At 43.4% G+C, this 21,588-nt stretch overlaps 1 protein-coding gene across 20 annotated transcripts in view; it reads left to right on the forward strand.

The window, feature by feature from the left end:
* LOC123598569 (phosphodiesterase 4D interacting protein) overlaps positions 1–21,588 on the forward strand; it is a 223,381-nt gene that overhangs the window by 23,245 nt on the left and 178,548 nt on the right. The window contains exon 1 of one of the 20 annotated variants that reach the window (XM_045478861.1): positions 7,802–8,206. The exons of 17 other annotated variants lie outside the window; for them this stretch is intronic. In XM_045478861.1, coding sequence (XP_045334817.1) covers positions 8,187–8,206 — 20 coding nt within the window. In that variant the 5' untranslated portion in view covers positions 7,802–8,186. Of the gene's footprint in view, positions 1–7,801; positions 8,207–21,588 lie in introns of those variants that run through there. 2 more of the 20 variants (XM_045478870.1, XM_045478867.1) reach the window with 2 other exon arrangements.

Below are 21,588 nucleotides of genomic sequence, written 5' to 3' on the forward strand. Positions count from 1 at the left end.
TTTTTTTAAGTTTATTTATTTATTTATTTATTTTTATTTATTTTTTAATTTTTTTTTCCAACGTTTTTATTTATTTTTTGGGGGACAGAGAGAGACAGAGCATGAACGGGGGAGGGGCAGAGAGAGAGGGAGACACAGAATCGGAAACAGGCTCCAGGCTCTGAGCCATCAGCCCAGAGTCTGATGCGGGGCTCGAACCCACGGACCGCGAGATCGTGACCTGGCTGAAGTCGGACACTTAACCGACTGCGCCACCCAGGCGCCCCGTAAGTTTATTTATTTATTTTTGAGGGGCAGAGAGAGAGGGGGAGAGAGAATCCCAAGCAGGCTCTGTGCTGTCAGCACAGAGCCCAAGGCAGGGCTTGACATAGGGCTTGACAGGGGGCTTGATTCCGCAAATGGTGAGATCGTGACCTGAGCCAAAATCAAGAGGCAGACGCTTAACCAAGCGAGCCACCACATGCCCCATTCACCCCCTCCTTTAAATTCCTCTTCGTACCGTTATTGCAGCACTTCACACAATCTGATCTGTATTATTGTTTGATGAATGCCTGACTAATTTCCCTCACTGGATTTTAAAAACATAGCACCATGCCTAGCATATGCTCAGTACATGTTTGTCGAACTAATGTTGAATTGAACGAACTAGGGTAATCAAATTGCCTGAATTTTATCAGCTCGTGGGAATAAATGAAGTCCCATGAACATTAGCTACCTCTGAACTCCCACTTGTTCTTTTAGGAAATGGAGTCTTTCACAAATTCCCCCGGACCCCACACAAGTATTTCTGCTAATCCCAAGGGTTGTTTCCCAGGCTCTCATAAACCGCTCCTAGTACTGATCTCTGTTGCTCTGAGGCACAGCTGCCGCTTTGCCGACCATGTATGGTCCTAGACTCACACATCCTCTGGCCCCTGCCCCACTCCAGAAGGGCAGATCTTGCAATTCATATACATACACCCTCTTCTCTCCAGGTTACTTGCATGGTCTGGGAAACCAGGCACATCCATCCAAGCTTCAGTTCTGCCCACTTAGGTTGCTCTGTTTCACTCCCAATACAGATAACAGATCTGAATTTATGAACTCAGTTGGACAGTTTTTCACCACATGAAAGCTCCAATTTTCTTATACCTGGGAACCTGCTTCTTACCTGCCTGTCAGTCTCTCTGAGGCGCCATTTCCTCATTTATAAAAGAAGGTTGCCTTGCTGGGATGCTCTCTTTTTTTTTTTTTTCAACGTTTATTTATTTTTGGGACAGAGAGAGACAGAGCATGAACGGGGGAGGGGCAGAGAGAGAGGGAGACACAGAATCCGAAACAGGCTCCAGGCTCTGAGCCATCAGCCCAGAGCCTGACGCGGGGCCCGAACCCACGGACCGCAAGATCGTGACCTGGCTGAAGTCGGACGCTTAACCGGCTGCGCCACCCAGGCGCCCCTGGGATGCTCTCTTAACACAGCTTGGTTTCTCCTCGTCACACCTATCAGCATCTGGCATATTGGACATACTGCTTTCTTTATTGTCTGTCTATACCAGTAGACTGTAAACTCCATGAAAACAGGGTCTTGTTTGTTTGTTTGTTTTACTGCTATGCCCCTAGTATGCAGAATAGTGCTTGACGCACAGTGGTTCTCAGTGATTTTTGAATGAATGAGTGAATAATGTATCAGGATTATTATGCACATTTTAAGGCATTGTTCCAGTCATCTATTTCTGCATAGCGGTGTATTTCAAAACTTTGTGGCTTGAAACAACAGCCGTTTTATTAGATCTTTTGATTTTGTGGGTCAGGAATTTGAACAAGTCTCAGCTGTACCATGTGGCATTGACCAGGTCTCTCTGAAGGTCCCAGAACAACTTCACTGACATCAGGTGTGGGATGTGAGTGATGCCTGATGCCTGATGCCTGATGCCCGATGCCTTCTTGGGGGCTGCTGGATGATGTTTCACATGTGGTCTCAGAGCCTCACTACATGGTGGCTCCACCAAGGTAGTCAGACTTGGTTTACGGCAGCTTAGAATAACAAGAGGCTCAGGCAGAGGCTGCAAGAACTCCTATTACCCAACCTCAGCATTTGTGACCTAGCACCACATTCTATTGGTCAAACAATTCACTAAAACCATCCCAGATTCAAGGGGAGGAGAATTAGACCCCACCTCTTTTTAAAAAATATTTACTTATTTTTGGGAGAGCGCAAGTAGGGGAGGGGCAGAGAGAGGGGGACAGAAGATCCAAAGCAGGCTCTGTGCTGACAGGCTGACAGCAGAGAGCCCGATGTGGGGCTCGAACTCATGAACCGTGAGATCATGACCTGAGCCAAAGTCGGTGGCACAACTGACTGAGCCACCCAGGTGCCCCTAGACCCCATTTCTTAACGGGAAAAGTAGCAAAGTATTTTCAGCCATCTTTACTCCACCACATTCCTGCATCCTTTGGCCACAAGTGTTGCCACATGCATAAGTCCCTCCCTTCCAAATTCCCCCAAAATTGCATAACATTTACTGTATCAGCTCAAAAGTCCAAAATTTTACCATACAAATCAAGTTCAGGTGAAGATGAGGTTCCTGGGGTGTATAGCTGCTTGAGTTCCATTCCTGTTGATCTGAAAACCTCTTGGTCTGCCCTCTGGGCTCTTGGTTCCAATTCTTTGAACCATTCTTCTTTTTCTGTAAGAAATGGTCCTTTTTTGCAGTTGGGTAACTTTCTCAGCTTGCTTGCTCTCTTTGACAGCTTGAGGGTCCAAAGGCATCTTTTCATTATGTACTGTCCTAATCCCTTTCAGGCTGTGCTGGTACAATTCACTTAAAAACTTTGAGTGCATCTTTTGTGCTAATTATAACCAACTCCTCTAGACAAAAGCTATACCCACATTTCATTCCAAAGCAAGCTCTTCTCTTCCTTGGGCTACCTACGAAGCTGCCGTGGGAGAATGGGCCCTTAAAATTCTTACAAGCCTGAGGCACACCCTCAAGATTCTTTTTTTTTTTTTATGTTTATTCATTTTTGAAAGAGAGCATGAGGAGACAGGGACACAGAGCAAGGGGACAGAGGGTCTGAAGCAGGCTCTGTGCTGAGAGCAGCAAGCCTGATACAGGGATCAAATTCACGAACCCCCAAGAGATCATGACCTGAGCTGAAGTCAGACACTCAGCTGACTGAGCCAGGGTCCCCCACCCTCAAGATTCTTATAGGCCTTTTTGTTAAATTGAAATGGTATATGAGGCACCACCTTAAATCTTTTGAGGTATGAACCACGAGTCTAACAGTCATATCTTGGATTTGATTTTTGCCCTGAAACTACTTTTTAATTTGAAAGCTTTTGCTGTCTAGAGAGATTGAAATGACAGGCAGTTTGACTTTTGAGCCTAGTAAGTCCTGGCTCTTTATATTTCCTCTAAATTCTGCTTACAAAGGGCATGGTTCTTTTTCTTTTTTTAACCCACCTTTTTCTATCCATACCTTGTCATATGTGGTTAAAAGAAACCAGTTATCACTTGAAATTCTATCTAAAAATTTCCTTTGCCAGACCTACCCATTCATTAGGAATATTGTCTACTTTCCACATTCTCAGCTGGTAATGGTTTTACTAAATTTCTGCCACGACAGGGGTACCTGGTTGGCTCGGTCAGTGAACTGTCTGAGTCTTGATTTTGGCTGAGGACATGATCTCATGGTTCGTGGGTTCGAGTCCCGAGTCGGGCTCAGCACTGACAGTGCGGATCCTGCTTGGGATTTCTCTCTCGTCTCTCTCTGCCTCTCCCTCTCTCTCTCTCAAAAATAAATAAATACACCTTAATATATAAATAAACTTATTTATTTATTTATTTCTGTCATGACATAACACAGGGCATTTTTTTTTAGCACCTAATAATATTTTCTTCACTGTCCAGTCTCTCCAGCAGTTCCTGTGGTGCCTAAATGGGGTGTCTCCCGATTGGATGGAACGCCCAAATGTAGGGCAATGAAATCAGGTGGAAGCCAGGAGGTGGAAGAGTTCACCTGAGGCAGAACAAAAGAGATAGAAATGTACTGAATGCACCACAAGGGAGTGACTGGCAGGACAGCAGAGGAGAGGCTTCCTGCTGTGAGGCTTTAGGGGCCTGTGGGTGGGGGGAGGGGGTGGGGTGGGGGGGTGGGGGAAGGGTTGGGGTGGGGGGTGGGGGTGGGGAGAGGGGTTGGGGGTTGGGGGATGATAAGGCATTATGGTGATATATAGAATTTTCCCTTTTTTGGTAGCTGTGCCCGGTTGTAAGTAGCCCACTGGTCAGTTAGGGCCTATGGATATTTGGAGGTGGGTCACCTGATGGGCCTGCCTGCATTCAGCCATACTTACACTCCACAGAACCACAGCTGGTGCTGCTCAGTTAGGCCCAGTAGATGATGGGACTGACCTCGAGGGTCCGAGACTGCCTCATTCACGTGCCTGGCACTGCCAGATGGTGGGCTCAGCGAGGCACCTCCCTGTCTCTGTGAGGACTCAGGTGAACATAAAATATAAAGTAAAGAAATATAAGGTAAAATGAGATGATGTTTAATTATTTATATATTATCTAAATAGATAGGCATAGGAGTGCCTGGGTGGCTCGGTCAGTTAGGCCTCCAACTCTTGGTCTCTGCTCAGGTCATGATCTCACAATTCATGGGTTTGAGCCCCAGATCTGGCTCTGAACTGACAGTGTAGAGCCTGCTTGGAATTCTCTCTCTCCCTCTCTCTCTGCCCCTCCCCTGCTCACACACATTCTCTCTAAATAATTAAATAAATATTATAAAAAACATAAAAAAAATAGTCATAGATACGTACCTAAAATATAACCTTAAATAATGTCTTATCTATTTGTTTATTTTTAAAAAAAAATTATGATTTTATTTTTAAGAAACAGAGTGAGACAGAGTATGAGCAGGGGAGGGGCAGAGAGAGAGGGAGACACAGACTCTGAAGCAGACTCCAGGCTCTGAGCTGGCAGCACAGATCCCCATGCGGGGCTCAAACTCATGGACTGCGAGATCATGACCTGAGCTGAAGTTGGATGCTTAACCTACTGAGCCACCCAGGTGTCCCAATAATGTCTTATCTATTAAAGAGAACAATTAAAATGATAAATCCTAGTGTTGTTCAGGAACTGTAAGATGATAAAATTAGAAATTCCTTTTTCTTTTTTAAAGATTTTCTTTTTAAAGTAATCTCTACAACCCAACGTGGGGCACGAACTTACAATTCCAAGATCAAGAATTAAAAGCTCTTCGGGTGCCTGGGTGGCTCAGTTGGTTAAGCGTCCGACTTCTCCTCAGGTCATGGTTTCGAAGTTCGTGAGTTAGAGCCCCTTGTCAGGCTCTGTGCTGACAGCTCAGAGCCTGGAGCCTGCTTCAGATTCTGTGTCTCCCTCTCTCTCTGCCCCCTCCACCACTCGCATTCTGTTTCTCTCTCTCTCAAAAATACATAAACACTGGAAAAAAAAAAAAAAAAAAAAAGCTCTGCTGACTGAGCCAGCCAGGCAACCCTAGAAAGTGCTTTTATCGTAACATTCTTATGCCTTAAGAAGTTATCCTAGGGAAATAATTCAAAAGAATGAAATAATGGAGGCATAAAAATTCCATTCAGGCATTGTTTATAAGAGTCTAATATTAGAAACAGCATAACTATGCTGTACAGAAAATTATTAAGCAAACTATAGTTCTATTGACATTATATAATCATTAGAATAATAAATATATAAACAGTCTCTAGCAACATGGACAATATCTAACAAGTGAGAAAAGTGGGACATAAACTTACATCTAGGCTGTGATTAAAGCTATAGAAATAGATACGTAATATGTACAGATAATGACTAGAGGGAATGTACAGAAATTTAAACAGTTGTGTTGGCAGAGTGGGTATGTGGATGAATATTTTTTGCTTACAATCTAACACAAAAACTTTGTTCTTCTGGCAATAAATGTAATCCTAAAAAAACAATGAAACCTCTCTTTTCAAGAATATGCTCCTGGGTATGTAAGAGAGAGTCAGTGATTTGAATTAAAAGATAATTTTAAAAAGCCTGGGGTGGGGGGAAGCCTAGAAAGAAATTCCAACAAATGTTTAACATTGATTATCTCTGGGTATTATGGGTAGTTTACTTTCTACACACTTGTTTTGTATTTTTCAACTGTTTGACCATGCATGCGTTGTGGACTTTGTAAGCCCAGCCTTTAAAAATTAAACTAGCATATTTTCTCGCCTCACTTCTGAGACTCCACCATTCATCTAGTTAATGCTGTCACTTCCTGAATGCAGCATATGTCTTGCTGTAGATACAGTTCCTCTCCAAACTCAGTAGCCCATAATTTGACTTGAGACAAAACTAAATATAGCCCCAACTTTGCTATGGAGGATGGAAATCTGACTCTCCTCATCCTTTTGTGTTTGGTTTGTTTGCAGCAGGAGATTCTTTTCAGGACAGGTGGCCTCTAAGTCTTGTCGCTGGTCAAACTAGGCCTTAAAATGTTTCCTGGAAGCATTCTAAACTCAGGAGCAGGTGTGGCCTTAGGTCCAAGTTAAGTGTTGGGGTTAGGGGATTCTAGGTCAGGGGCCTTTTTAGATGGTTCCTCTAAACCCTCAGATGTCTTACTGTTATCCTGCCCTCCCAACCCCTATTCTGTGCTGATAATTAAGGGAACTAATCCAAAACATAGGAGGCAGGATGACAGTTTGCCCCAAGAATACAGGCTCTGCACAGTCTCACCAATTCCCAGACATGCCAGGGCCCTTCCTGAGTAAACTCCTAGGATCAATTCATTGTAGACAATCAATTCGTTGTAGAGACCTCTCTTTGGCCATATTTCCAAAAATTCAGAGAGTAAGTGTCTGGGGCCACTCCATGGAAAAGACCTGCCTTACCAGAGACTTTGAGCTTTTTTTGGGTCTCAACTGTATTATCTGTGAAATAAATATAACTAAATCAACATTACTACATAAAAGCTTTCTGCAAACAAAAAAAAAGGTCATTGGTAGTGCTAAGAATAACGGCGATTATGTCACTTAATAAAAAGGTTTTATTTAGAGCTAAAAAGGAGCTTCGGGGCTGTAAGCCCTTTAATTATAGCATGTCTGACTTGTTTAAACCTCATTACATAAATAGATAGTACAAAGTCTCAGGCAGTGCCATCACCGAAGGGCCCTTTTCCATGATCTTAGAACGGTTAAGGAGGAGAATCAAGGTCCCATCGGCTACTGTCTTGAAGCTTGTCTAGTGTTCTGGGAAGTTCAGGAACCCTCTTCCCCTTTGGAGCGAGTGGTAGAGCCCAGTCGCCTCCGTGCTTGAGAAACTGAAAGCTGAAGAGGTAGAATATTATAAAATCTGGAGATGAATGCGTTGGAGGCAGCAAATAAGGCTGCAAGGTTTCGTCAGGATGGTTCCCTGTCTGAGGAAGTTCCTGTCCGCAGACTGATGGGGAGACTGACATGTCAGATCTCTAGGAAAGTCACATCGCGTCCTCTGAGCGTCTAATGTGCGCACCTGCGTTCAGCCCACGGCACCTCAAACCTTCCCAGACTCCAGCTCTGGCTCCGGACTCACCCCGCGGGTGGGGTGGTGCGCACGTACGCAAGAGGACGTTCTCTCGGAATTCTCCCGAGCGTCGGTCGGTCTTTTTCACAGCGCCCCTCCGTGGGATGGGGGAGGGACAGAGGGGCTTGGTGCCGCGCCCCCTGAGCCCTCCGCCCCTCCGGCGGTCGCAGCGGGGCGGGGCGGCGCACCACCTGGGCAGGCCCCGCCCCCGCACGCCGGCTGCGGGAGCCCCGCCCCCCCCTCGCGGTTGACAGCTCAGCCGGTGCGGAGCCGCTCGTGCCAGCCAGTCGCGTCTCAGCCTGGGAGCGAGCGAGCGAGCGCGCGCCGCGCCGGGCCGCCGCCGGCCCCAGCTCTGCCGACGGCTCCGGGCGCCGCTCCGCTCCACGTCCCGCTTCCTACCGTAACGGTCCCTCCCCTGTTCCCGACGCACCGTTAGCTGGAGGTGCGGCCGCGGCAGGGGTTTCTGAAGGAGCAGGGAGCGAGCAGCGCCCTCCCTTTGCCGACGCGGAAAGGAGGAGCTGGGGAGGGAAAAGCTGCTGCTCTTTGCACTGGAGATTCGGGGGCTGGGGTTCGCGTTGTCCCAGGCTGCTTCCCCTCCCGGGTGAGGAGCGCCCTGAGAGTGAGGGAAGCGCCTGGAAAATGGAGCAGACGTGGACGAGGTAGGTGAGCCGCTGCTTTCTCCCCGCATTCCGGATATGGTGCCCCCCTCCCCCAACGCCCCGCGCGCCCTTAAGGAGAAGTCCCCCTCCCCTAGGGGCCTTTGACATCTCTCTCTCTCTTTTTTAAAATGCCTAATTCCCACGCCTCTTGATCCTTCTGCACGTGTTCTCTCTCAGGTGTTTGCGTTGCTTAATGAATCTCCCCCTTCCACCTAGTCTTGACCTGCAAAATACCCAGCGGGGCTACCTGGAAGTTTTTGCAGAAATGGTTCTCTGTCTTTTCCCTGTTCCACAGAGAGGGATTCGCGTTAAGTTTTTCTTTAGAGATAGCTTTGATTTCAGATACCTTGAAAAAGATCAGATTCCTTCTCACCCTGCCACGTTTTCCTTCTCAACCTCATCCTCCACTAGGGACACAAAGGCAAAGCTCTGGGTGAGCAGAGCCCAGCAGTATTCATCTCCAGAGTCTCCAGTTGGTGTGACTTGGGGAGAAGAAAGAAGAGACCAGGGTGCCTTTCATTGCCCAGGCTTTGTGGAGACGAGGGTGACAGCCTGTCTTTTAGGTCACATTGTGGAGATGCCCAGTGCAATTGTGTTTTCCCCGTCGCCTAGTCCTTCCCCTAAATGTACTTTCAAACAGAGCTTACTCAAGGATGAAAGATAATGAGTTGGGACAGAGACTTAATTTTTGTTTGTCAGTGAGAGGGTGGATGGGGAGGCTGTATTCCAGAGGTGTTGCCATAACAGACACTGCTCCACCTCCAGGATTTAGCTTTGGAGACTGGAATGAGGCCAAATTAGTGTTCTGACTCCTAGGAGAAAGCAGACTGAACAAACATGGAAGGTAAACTGGGGGCCTTATAGGACTTGGGAGAAAGATCTGGGGGATTTCGGCTGATTCTTCAATAGTTCGACAGTATGAGTTTTAGAGAAATGGAACCTTAGGGCGTGTTGGTGGGCATATGCTATCTAGATTTGCAAGTAGGGATTCCACTTTTTGCTCTTTGCTTCTCTTCTTAGGCTTTCCTGCAGGATGGTGCTCTCATGTGGGTATGACTAGATAAAAGGAGTGCAATTAGAAGACACCAGGAGACTGAAAGCCATGCCTTGAGGTGGGATGGAAGGACCTGGGGCTCTTTTAGTTGGGGAGGTGAAGACGGTCAGGGAGGATGAGGTGGATATGGTAGCTTTCTTCAAATATTTGAAGAGCGTTTGCTGGTAGTGAGTGGGGTTAGATGGATTTGGAATCCCTTAGGAGGAGAGAACATGTTGCGAGGAGGCAAGTTGTGGTTTGGTGTAAGGAAAAAGCCTTCTAACAAGTGACCTACCTGGGTCGTAAATAGACTCCCGACCCTAAAGTTGTTCAAGCAAAGGTTAGATGACCCCTTGATGGTAATGAGAGTGAGCCCATCAGGGATTCTTGCTCTCTATCAGTGTCATCCACGCTTATAAAAATATATATGTATAATTTTTTCTGAACTTTATATTTAGATGTATATTTAGATTTCAGGTAAATTCAGAAATAATTTTAAAAAGGAGTAAATCATATGTTTATAGTTTGATTAATGTCACAAACTGAGTCTATCCATGTTAACAGGCACTCAGATGGAGAGAGAAGACATAGCCAGCCCCCCTAGAGGCCTCGTGACCCAGAATAACTGTTACCCTCACTTTTTTTTTTTTTTTTTAATTTTTTTTTTCAACGTTTATTTATTTTTGGGACAGAGAGAGACAGAGCACGAACGGGGGAGGGGCAGAGAGAGAGGGAGACACAGAATCAGAAACAGGCTCCAGGCTCTGAGCCATCAGCCCAGAGCCCGACGCGGGGCTCGAACTCACGGACCGCGAGATCGTGACCTGGCTGAAGTCGGACGCTTAACCGACTGCGCCACCCAGGCGCCCCTGTTACCCTCACTTTTAACACCAGAGACCCGTTCTGCCTGGCTTTGAACCTTGTGTCAGTGAAATTATCCACTGTGTACTCTTTCAAATCTAGCTTTTTTCATTCCATCTTCTGTTTGTGGGATTCTTCACATTGTTGTGTATAGTTGTAGTTCATTCGTTCTTGCTTCTGTATAGGAGTGTATGGTGTGTAAATAAATCAGTTTTATTTATCCATTCTCTTGTTAATGAGCATTTGGGCAATTTCTGGTTTGGGGCTATTATGAATAGGGTTGCTGTGAACATTCCTGGGCATGTCTTTTGGTGAACATATGTACATACTGCTGTTGGGTAAATACATAGAATTGCTGGGTAATAGGAAATGCATGTTCAGTTTCAGTAGGTACTGCCGAAAAATTCTCTAAAGTGGTTATAAAGAGGATATACAGTGAGCTGAGATACAGTGAAAAGGTGCTCTGCATCACTAATCATCAGGGAAATGCAAGTGAGAACCACAGTGCCTCACCACTATATACATATTGGAATAGCTACAAGGAAAAAGGCAGAAAATACCAAATGTTGGCAAGGTGAAAGAGTCAGAATGTTTATGCTTTTTTTTTTTTTTTTTAACCCTCACTCATAATGAGAAATGTACTTACATTACAACCAGGTAGAATCCCAAACAAACCAGTTTCCTGTAACGATACTTAACCTAACTGTGTGTTTTGTACTCTGGTCTTTTCTACGCTATTCCTCTTCTTCAAAAAAGAAAAAATGCTGGTGTGACTCAATTTATTTCACCACCTAGTGGGTCACAGATGGAAAAATCCTATAATCATATAACTGGCATCTCAGATATTTCCTAACTCATAGCTAAGATCAGTTCATAAACATTTATTTAAAATGTGAGAGCCCAGGGGTGCCTGGGTGGCTCAGTTGGTTAAGCGTCCAACTTCAGCTCAGGTCACGATCTCACAGTTTCTGAGTTCAAGCCCCCGGGTTGGGCTCTGTGCTGATGCTCAGAGACTGGTGCCTGCTTCAGATTCTGTGTCTCCTTCTCTCTCTACCTCTCTCTCTCTTAAAAATAAACAAACATTAAAAAAAAAAAAAGCTTAAAAAAATGCGAGAGCCCAATACTCGCAAAGCACTGTGCTAAATGCTAAGGGTAAAACAATGAATGAGACTGGCTTTCTGTCTTTGAGGGTTGTACTTTCTCATTGTCTATAATTCTTTTTTTTTTAAGTTTATTTATTTATTTTGAGAGAGACAGAGCATGCAAGTGAGGGAGGGGCAGAGAGTGGGGGAGACAGAGGATCCGAAGCAGACTCTGTGCTGACAGCAGAGAGCCCGATGAGGGGCTCAAACTCATGAACCCTGAGATCATGACCTGAGCTGAAGTCAGATGCTTAACCGACTGAGCCACCCAGGTGCCCCTAATAGAGGCTAAGGCAGACATGTATACATGAGAGCACAGTGGAGAAGCACGACTTGGGAAATTCAAAGAATAAAAATTAACTTTAGAGCAACCATTTATCAGGCTTGCATTTATTAACTTGTGTGCTAATCCCTTGGCGTATTTTATTTCACCTAATCCTCACAGCCTTATGAGGTATAAGGGAAATGTTATTATATTCATTTTTCAGACAAGGAAAATTGAACTTTACAGAAATTAAATAATGTTCCTAGGGAACACACACAGCTGAGAAGGAGATATAGCCCAGAGCGGAGTTTTGTTGGTCATTCAGTTTCTGAGTTGGTTCTGGAACTGGTTGCTTATCCTGACTACTCTTAAGCTTATGAATAAATTTGACTGTGATTTTTTTTTTTAGTTTATTTATTTATTTTGAGAGAAAGAGAGTGAGAACATGGAGGAGGGGCAGAGAGAGAAGGAGAGAGAGAGAATCCTAAGCAGGTTCACTTGGGAACCTACTACGCTCTACACTGTCAGCGTAGAGCCGGATGCGGGACTCAAACTCATGAACTGCGAGATCATGACCTGAGCCAAAGTTGGACACAACCGACTGAGCCACCCAGGCCCCCCAACTGTGATTCTGTTTCCGAGTTTCATTCTTGGCAACTCTGGAAAGCTTCCTCTCTGGAAGATTCTTCACATGAGACTCCATACTCTTCGTCTTGCTCAGACTATCCACAAAGGTCAGGGGGCTGAGTATGTGAGTTCTCAAAATTGAATAACCCCTGCTGCCAGCTGCACGTCATTGCCCTACTAGAGGTCAATAGTAGTGTTTTTTACCCAGGGATGTTGCCTTCCTATTGCTAGACTCTGTGGTTAAATCATTTGGGGAGATCATGGTTTGTTCTGGAATGGCGAATTTCCTGTGAATACATCGGCCTTACAAAAAGCTGGTTTGGTCATTAAGCAAGCTAATATCCATGAATAGGGTAAGAGTTATCAAAGCAGTATGTTTATGGAGATGAAGAGGACCCGGATGATGAGGGTACTTTTGCTCAGCTTGTAAGTGCAGCATCTATCAGGCAAACAGTTTCTACAGTTCTGAATTTTTAGCATTCACTTATCTGGACTAGCAACTCACTAAGGAAGAGGGCATAGTTCAGATTCCTTAGTTGCATTCGTTTCTTTTTCCTGCTGAAACAAATTACCACAAATTTAGTGGCTTAACAAGATGGATGTATTTTCTTGCAGTTCTGGAGGTCAGAAGTCTGGAAATTGGTCTTCTAGACTAAAGTGACAGTGTCAGCAGGAGTGTGTTCCTCCTAGAAGCTCTAGAGAAGAATCTATTCCTTGCCTTTTCCAGCTTTAGAGGCTGTCCACATTCCTTGCTTCATGGTCCCTTTTCAGCAAGGGTAACACTCTAGTCTCTGCTCCCTTATACCCTCTTCTAACTCTGATCCTCCCATTATCTCTTACAAGGACCCTTGTGATTACTCTGGGCCCAACTGGATAATCTGGGATAATCCCCGTATTTCAAAATCCCTTTTGCCATGTAAAGTAGCACCTTCACGGGTTCTGGAGATTAGGATTGTGGATTTCTTCCGAGGGCCATTATCCAGGCAACCAAACTAATAAATGCTGGAAAAGTCATTGCTGATTCTCTTCTCCTTTTAGGTGGAAATGTTCTCGTTTCTAGCATATGGGAAAGCTGAGTAAAAGTCAGGCAAATCATACGTGAACCTTATTCAACTTCCCTAAACAAATAACTCAAGAAAAAGTGAACTTGGCCTATTTAAAGGCTACTTATAAGATTGAAGGTTAGGAAAGGAAAGGAATTTAATAGTCTGTTTTGTTTTATGTAACTGTAATTTCATTTAATAAAATGCAAGCATTGATTGTATTTGCCTGTCATGGCTATGAAAATTTAGAGAAGGAAAATAACAGCCAAGAAAAATAGTGGTTCCGTCTGAAAATTCAAAAAATTTGATTTTGTTCCTTCTCACCCACATAAAATAGGGCCTTCAAGTAAGACAAGAAGCCCATTTACATGGTTATATTGCACTTAAATGATCCCCATTGATAGCTTATTTGCATTTATTCTGCTCCGTATTAACTCTTAGCTTAACTAAACTCTACATTAACTCCTTCCTAACTGTGGAGGAAGCAAGGACATTTATTTCTCTTTGAATTCATGGTGAGTTGGCAGAGAGTCCTATGTACTAATGCAGTTACGACCAGAGATGGCATTTCCCTCCATTTTATAGATGTGGCCGTGGAGGCCAGAGAGGTTAATTTAGCATTGGAGCATGAACGTCTGGTAGACTCTAGTACCTTTGCTTACTGTGGTGCTGCTGCACTATGAAAAGGAAAATGCTCCTTTTCATAATCCTATTACTGAGACACCTTTGGTCTTTGAATTTCCCTTTTAACATTCAGCACTTCTAGCAATTAATTTTCTGCATTTGGGGAAGTAAAACTCTGATCTACTTTTAAATAGGCCTATGCTTGGATTTTGGCTCAAGGGATTTATCTCAATCTGTGCTTTCACTCTCACTTGCTTATGTCCCATATATGAGATGGGGCTGGACATCCCTGCCCCTGTGCCTCTTTCAGTTTACATGCTAAAGGTGCATTTCAAATACCAGAAGACTGGGAAGGGGTGGTTTTGTCTCTTACAGGATAAATTGGGTGACCCTCATCATAGTGCCCTCGCCATTCTAGATGGCTCAGGGGTAGGGGCGCCTGGGTGGCGCAGTCGGTTAAGCGTCCGACTTCAGCCAGGTCACGATCTCGCGGTCCGTGAGTTCGAGCCCCGCGTCGGGCTCTGGGCTGATGGCTCGGAGCCTGGAGCCTGTTTCCGATTCTGTGTCTCCCTCTCTCTCTGCCCCTCCCCCGTTCATGCTCTGTCTCTCTCTGTCCCAAAAATAAATAAAAAACGTTGAAAAAAAAAATTAAAAAAAAAAAAAATAGATGGCTCAGGGGTAATTTATACAAAGCTGTGTGGAGCATCCATTCATTCAGTGGCTACCCTGGGACACTATTCCTAGGGCAATTGACTCTGTTTTATAAATAAAATTCCAAAATAGGCTCAGAACATCCCTCAAGTTGTCTCTGGCAAAAATTCAAATAGCACTTAAAGTTAGAAAGAAAGTCCGGAATGCAAGAGTGGTCATGATGACCTAAGGTGTCGCTATCCAATTCTATTTTAAAACATTCAGGGGGCACCTGGGTGGCTCAGTCAGTTAAGTGTCAGACTTCAGCTCAGGTCATGATCTCATGGTTTGTGAGTTCAAGCCCTACATCGGGTTCTGTGCTGACAGCTCAGAACCTGCAGCCTGTGTCTCCCTCTTTCTCTGCCCCTCCTCTCTCTCTCTCTCTCAAAAATAAATAAAACGTTACATACATACATACCTAAATAAAACATTCTAATACACTGAGGACTTATTTTCCTCAGTTTCAGAACATCTTCTGAGTTCTGTGGTCATCAAGACAAGCATGATCTGAATTTTTTCTCATGGCTAAAGCACCTCATTATTCATAGACTATAATAATAATAACTATTAAGTTGTATTTTCATAGCACTTTAATAGTTTCTAATACATTTTCCCTTAATGTGTCTCATTATCTCCAGTTCTTTTCTGCTTCTTCCACTCTCTAGAAACTTCTTTCCCCCGTGGCTTCTCCAATGCCAACTAGGGACAGTAGCAACTGGTGTCTTTTCATCATGGCCAAGGTGGAAGGGGTATAAAGAAGCAATAACTACTGGCCTATAGAAAGCATTGACTGGCAAAGAAAATGGAACAGTTTCTAGTATTTCACACAGTGTGGGAATATATTTATTTATTTTCCATGTCATAATATGGAATACTATTATTCATGATGTAGAATAGAATGTCATGTGGAAATATACTACTTTACTCAATCATTCCCCTGTATGGATGTTTTAGATTTCTAGTTTTTAACTATTATAAATAACATTTGATAAACACCTAGGTACATAAAGCATCTTCGTCTATAGGATTATTTTTGAATGATAGATGGATGTTCAGAAGTACGATAACTGGGGGCAGCTAGGTGGCTCAGTCGGTAAGCGTCCAGCTCTTGACTTCGGCTCAGGTCATGACCTCACGGTTTGAGTTTCAGCCCCACATCAGGCTCCGCACTGACAGTGTGGAGCCTGCTTGGGATTTCTCTCCTCTCTCTCTCTGCCTCTCTGCCTCTCTGCCTCCCTCCCTCCCTCCCTCTCTCTCTCAAAATTAATAAATAAACTTTATTTAAAAAGAAGTAGGTTAACTACATCAAACATTTCTAGTTGTTGTATATACATGGCAAACTGCTTAGCATTCAGACTCCTATAACTCACAGGAATGTAGAGGGTGTTTCATTCAGTTTAACCATCATTTTCAAGACTTGAGTCCTGTACTGCAGAAAGGGAAATGGAGGCACACTGACATAAAGTGATGTGTCCTAGACGAATCAGTAGCAACATTCCCAACTTCTCCTCCTCTTTAGGGTAAAATGCTTCCCTCTTTCTGTTAATCTGTTACCATCCTGAAGTGTTTCCTGAAACAGTACTAAGCAGAAAATTTTAAATAAGAAAGTCAAAATGGATATAAATAACATCAAAATTACACATACGTATTAGGATATTCCAAGGAGAGGAAAAAAAAATAGATGCTGTATTTGGTTATGGGATTACGCACAACATCCTTTACATGCTGCTTTCAAACTAAGTCAATATATGTTTTTACAGCAAGAAGAAATTGACATTTATGCCCATAAAGTGACAACGTATAAAGTTTGCAACTTAGTTGGTTTGACAACGCTTCTTCTGTGTGTTACTCAGAGATTTCCAGGTTATTGGCGCCACGGGGCAGTATTATGCCAGACCACCTAAGGAACTGGTTGTAAGGTGTCATTTCACTCTTTCTGAGCTAAAATTATTAGGTGGGCCTTAATACGCCAGCTGTTCCACACACACCTACCCTCGCCTTTGCTAGGATAACTTTATTTACCCTTCAAAGATTAGTTTCATTATTACCTCCTTTAGGAATTATTTTTGGAACCTAGTTCTGGGTGTTTTCTGTAGCCAGAGTATGCTCTGTCTACTCTGTCATAGCTTGAAGCTAGTTAGTTGGTTGACGGGGTATTTTCCATTTTCTCAGCTCATTGGAAGAGAGGACTTCTGTTTTTTTGTCTCTAAATCTTCAGCATCTAATATTGTTTCTAGCACTTAGAAGATCCTCGATTTAGAACTTTCTAGAGAACATTCCCCACAAGGCTGATACGAACATCTGGTTGGTAGGTGTCTCCTTCTTGTGGAATGGATACAGCTGGTTATAAAAGCTTTTTGTCCCTGCTTTTTTTCCCTATCCCTACTGAGCCTGGGAGTCAGCTATGTCAGTCCTTCAGAGTCTTTTACTGCCTTAACAATCCCCAAGACTCAGTAACCCTCAGTCAATTTTATTATCCTCTAGGATTCTATCATCTTTGTTTTATATTTTTAAAATTTGTTTTCCTTCGTGGAAGTGCAATTTACATACAATGTCATATTAGTTTCAGGTATGCATCATAGTGATTCAATATTTTTATACATTATGAAATGCTCCCACAGTAAGTCTAGTTACCATCTGTCACCACACAGAAGTTTTAGTGTATTCTTGACTATATTTCTTATGGTGTGCATTACATCCCCATAACTTACTTATTTTATAACTGGAATTTTGTGCCACTTAATCCTCTCCATCTATTTCACCCATGCCTTCAACCCTTCCCCACTTCTGGTACCCAATAGTTTATTTTCTGTATATATGAGTCTGTTCCTGTTTTATTTTATGTGCTTGTTTTGTTTTGTTTTGTTTTGGATTTCACATCGAAGTGAAATCATACGATATTTGTCTTTCTCTATTTGACTTATTTCCCTTAGCACAATACCATCTAGGCCCACCCATGTTGTCATGAATGGCAAGATTTCATTCTTCTTTATAGCTGAGTGATATCCATTGTGTATGGGTGTATATATACATATACACTCATCTTCTTTATTTATTCATCTATTGATGGACACCTAATTTGCTTCCATATCTTGGCTATTGTAAAAAATGCAATGAATGTAGAAGTGCATGTATCTCTTTGAGTTGGTGTTTTCATTATCTTCAGATAACTACTCAGAAGTGGAATTGCTGGATCATATGGTAGCTCTATTTTTAATTTTGTAAGGAACCGCCATACTCTCTTCCACGGTGGCTGCACCCAATTTGTATTCACACCAACAGTGCACGAGGGTTCCCTTTATAAGCTTTTTTTTAGTACATTATAGAATCATACTGAAAAAGAAGACTCTAGATTCACTTTTTTTTTTTTAATTTCAGGCAGATCTGTAATGTTAAGAAATTCTCCTCCTCCTCTTATCTGCCTCCTCTGCTCTCCTCCCCTGACTCTTCCCCTACAAGTGCATTCCTCAAAACCTTTGATTTCAATGATATAAATAAAATCAAGATACAAAGTTGTACATGCAGTATCATTTCTATTTTGTAGAACTCACACAGGCATATGAACTGAAGAACAACTGAAAGTAAATATGTGAAAACTCTTTGTCGATGTTGCCTTTAGGTGGTAGCATTTTTTATGATTTTTCTGTATACATTTTTCTTCTTTCCAAAATATTCTGGAAGAAGCATGTAATTCTTTTTAAATCATTAAAAATGGACATAATGAACAGTGCCTGGGTGGCTCAGTAGGTTGAGCGTCCAACTTTGGCTCAGGTCATGATCTCACGGTCCATGAGTTCGAGCCCCGCGTCATGCTCTGTGCTGACAGCTCAGAGCCCGGAGTCTGTTTCAGATTCTGTGTCTCCCTCTCTCTCTGACCCTCCCCCATTCATGCTCTGTCTCTCTCTGTCTCAAAAATAAATAAATGTTAAAAAAAAAAAAAGGGGACATAATGAAGAAAGGAAACAGTAAAAGATTATGTGAGTAAAAAGGTAGGTAGAGACAGGAAATGCTTGGTCTTTGTGCTTGGTCTAGCGCTCTGAGACAGATTGTGCCAACTGCCTGGGCATGCCGCAGGGCCTTGTGAATAGTGGTGGTTCATGAAAACTGAGGATTGCGGAATGCATTCACTGCCAGGACCAAAAGTAAAAAGCATATGAGCAAAGTTTTAGAAGTGGGTGGAGAGACCGTACACAATCCCTGGGTGATGCGACTGAATCCAAAGCAGATTATTTTTACATCTCTTTTGAAAGAGTAATGTCAGTGTCTTTGCTGATTCGGGGCATGGGGAAGAGGATTTATTAGATATTTGGATGTCTGATAACCTCATGGGGCAAAGTGAGAAAAATAATTACTTGAACTTCCTTTACCTTTTTATGGTATTAAGTGGTTTGTGTCTCTGAACCTTGATGGACAGGAGCAAGAAAAATAATGTTCATTCCTTTTGGGCCTTAGCCCAATAGCAGAAAAAGGTCATAAAATTTGGACGAGTCGATGCAGGTGCACAATGGTGCTTGTAGCTCCCTGTAGCTATTGAGGACTGATTAGCACTTCAGAAAACTGTCTCCCAGAGTTCCATTTGGCCGTGGTCACTCTCAGTGAATAGACTCTGTTGAGTGAAGGGTGTAATTGCAGCCTGTACTGGAGAAAAGTGGACTCTGCTGTATCCGTGCCAAGTCCGCCCACACTTAGTGTGCAGAGAGAGATTCACAGGCGATGCTCTCTCTGTTCTGAGGGGGCTTTGCCAATTCAGCATCCTAGCTTGCAGAGGTGATAATGATAGGTCTCGAGATGAGAAAAAATTCTAATTTCTCTGTATTTGTGCTCTGCATCTGTGACTTCTACCCTATTTGCATTCGAATATGTTTATGCAGTTTTAGTGCTGAATGGGGGGGGTGGTATTTGGCAACATTTGGAACATGGAAGATACACTCCATGTCTCTCTTGGCAGGAGAAAAAAGATCTGAGGACAAGTCTGAAAGCTGGTTCACTAGTGGCCTTTCCTGTTTTGATTGTGTCTGTCCATTACCCCTTCTGCCTTTCAGTTTATTCCCTTTGTCCATTACGGACAGTGTTAAGTGTTAGCACAGAAGAGGTTCAGGGAAGTTGTGAACATTTAGAGAGATTTGGGTAGAGATAGGGAAGTATATAATGATGGATGACTCACTTTCCAGGATAGGACCTGTATAAAAAGTCATACTCATCACTTCCCTTTTAGGATTGTAATTCTTTTGTCACATGGCATCTGTTATACTGGTATTGAAATACTCAAGTGTGAGCTGTGTCCAGTGGGGATGAGTCGGCATCTCAAAACACAAATTTGTGTCTGGATTTGACTCTAAATCCAATCTTCACACAGCACCACTGTCCACCCTCAGATTCTCAGGGGTCGCTTCCCTGCAGTCAAGGCAGGTACAGAGGAAGCTCTGGATAGAGGTGACGGTAGAAGGAAGACATATTGGAAAGAGTCAAGGTTTGGAGTCAGGTGCCATTTTCTTCTTTTTCTTTTTTTTTTTTTTTAATGTTTAATTTATTTATTTATAGAGACAGAGAGGGAGAGAGTGGGGAAGGGGCAGAGAGAGAGAGAGAGGGAAAGAGAGAATTTCAGGCAGGCTCTGTGCGCTGTCAGTGCAGATTTCCACACAGGGCTTAATCTCACAAATGATGAGATCATGACCTGAGCTGATATCAAGAGTTGGACACTTAACCAACTGAGCCACCAGGAGCCCCAGCTGCCATTTTTTCCCTTTTTTTTTTTTTTTTTTGTTTCTTTATTTTTGAGAGAGACAGAGAGACAGAGCATGAGCACGGGAGGGGCAGAGAGAGAGGGAGACACAGAATCTGAAGCGGGCTCCAGGCTCTGAGCAGTCAGCACAGAGCTCGCCGCGGGGCTCGAACTCACGAACTGTGAGATCGTGACCTGAGCTGAAGTCGGATGCTCAACTGACTAAGCCACCCAGGCGTCCCGCCTTCCCCAAGTGCCATTTTCAAGTTCAGGCTTGACACCAACTAGCCGTGTGATCTTGGGCAAATCACTTCATCTTCCTAGGCCTCTTGTTGCCTCATCTGTGAAATAGGGATACAGTAGCTACCTGACAGGATTTTTGAGGACTGAATGAGATGATGCCTGGAAAGCATCAGACACTCGATGCATTGTGGTAACAGTGTTGGTGGTGGGTGACAGGGGTTGTCCACAATAATGATGGTCATTTCATGCAAGATTAGTGCTGAGGAAAATTCTGCTGAAAGAAAACATGTTGAACCATGAAGTTAGGCTCAAGCAGTCCAGGGACAGTCACCTGTAGATGTCTTTGTTCCTAAATTGGCACTATTTGTGAAACCCTACCATTCAAAAGCCCTCAGGGCCTGTGCTCCAGACATTAAAGAAAGTAGGCCACAGTTCTTGTCCTTCCAACCCTTTTGTATTTGCAAGCGTTGAATGTGGATACAAATTAAAAGTACAAAAAAAAAAAAAAATGATATCTGAACATCAGAAAGATTTCTTTCATTTGAACCAGAATTTAGTAACTCATGTCAAATGAGTTTCAAGAATATAGGAGCTTGGGGTGCCTGGGTGGCTCAGTCGGTTAAGCATCCGACTTGGGCTCAGGTCATGATCTCACAGTTTGTTGGTTCAAGCCCTATGTCGGGCTCAGGCTGACAGCTCGGAGCCTGGAGCCTGCTTCAGATTCTGTGTCTCTTTCGGTCTCTGCCCCTCCCCCACTTGCACTCTGTCTCTCTCTCAGAAATAAATAAATATTAAAAAAAATGTTTTTAAAAATATAGGAACCACAATAGAATATATGTTTAGTTCAGTGTCTAGTGCTGAGGAGGGCCCCAATTAACCGCAAACTTCAACAATCTTCCTGTGTCATACCACATAATCCCCACTGTTTGAGAAGATCAGACTGAACCTAGTCTCTTACATAGTTTCTCTTTTATTGAGGCCATACTTTAGAAGAACAATGTAAATTGGATCAAAATACATTCTCTTTTTTAAAAAAATAAGAATTAACCTTTTAGTATAAAATCGTGTAAAAAGGAAGATATTCACTTGTATTTTCTACCATCCTAAACCTCCAGCCTTATCTCTTGTGCAG

This window comes from Leopardus geoffroyi, chromosome C1 (assembly GCF_018350155.1).
Source record: "Leopardus geoffroyi isolate Oge1 chromosome C1, O.geoffroyi_Oge1_pat1.0, whole genome shotgun sequence".
In the NCBI taxonomy this organism is placed as follows: Eukaryota; Metazoa; Chordata; class Mammalia; order Carnivora; family Felidae; genus Leopardus; species Leopardus geoffroyi.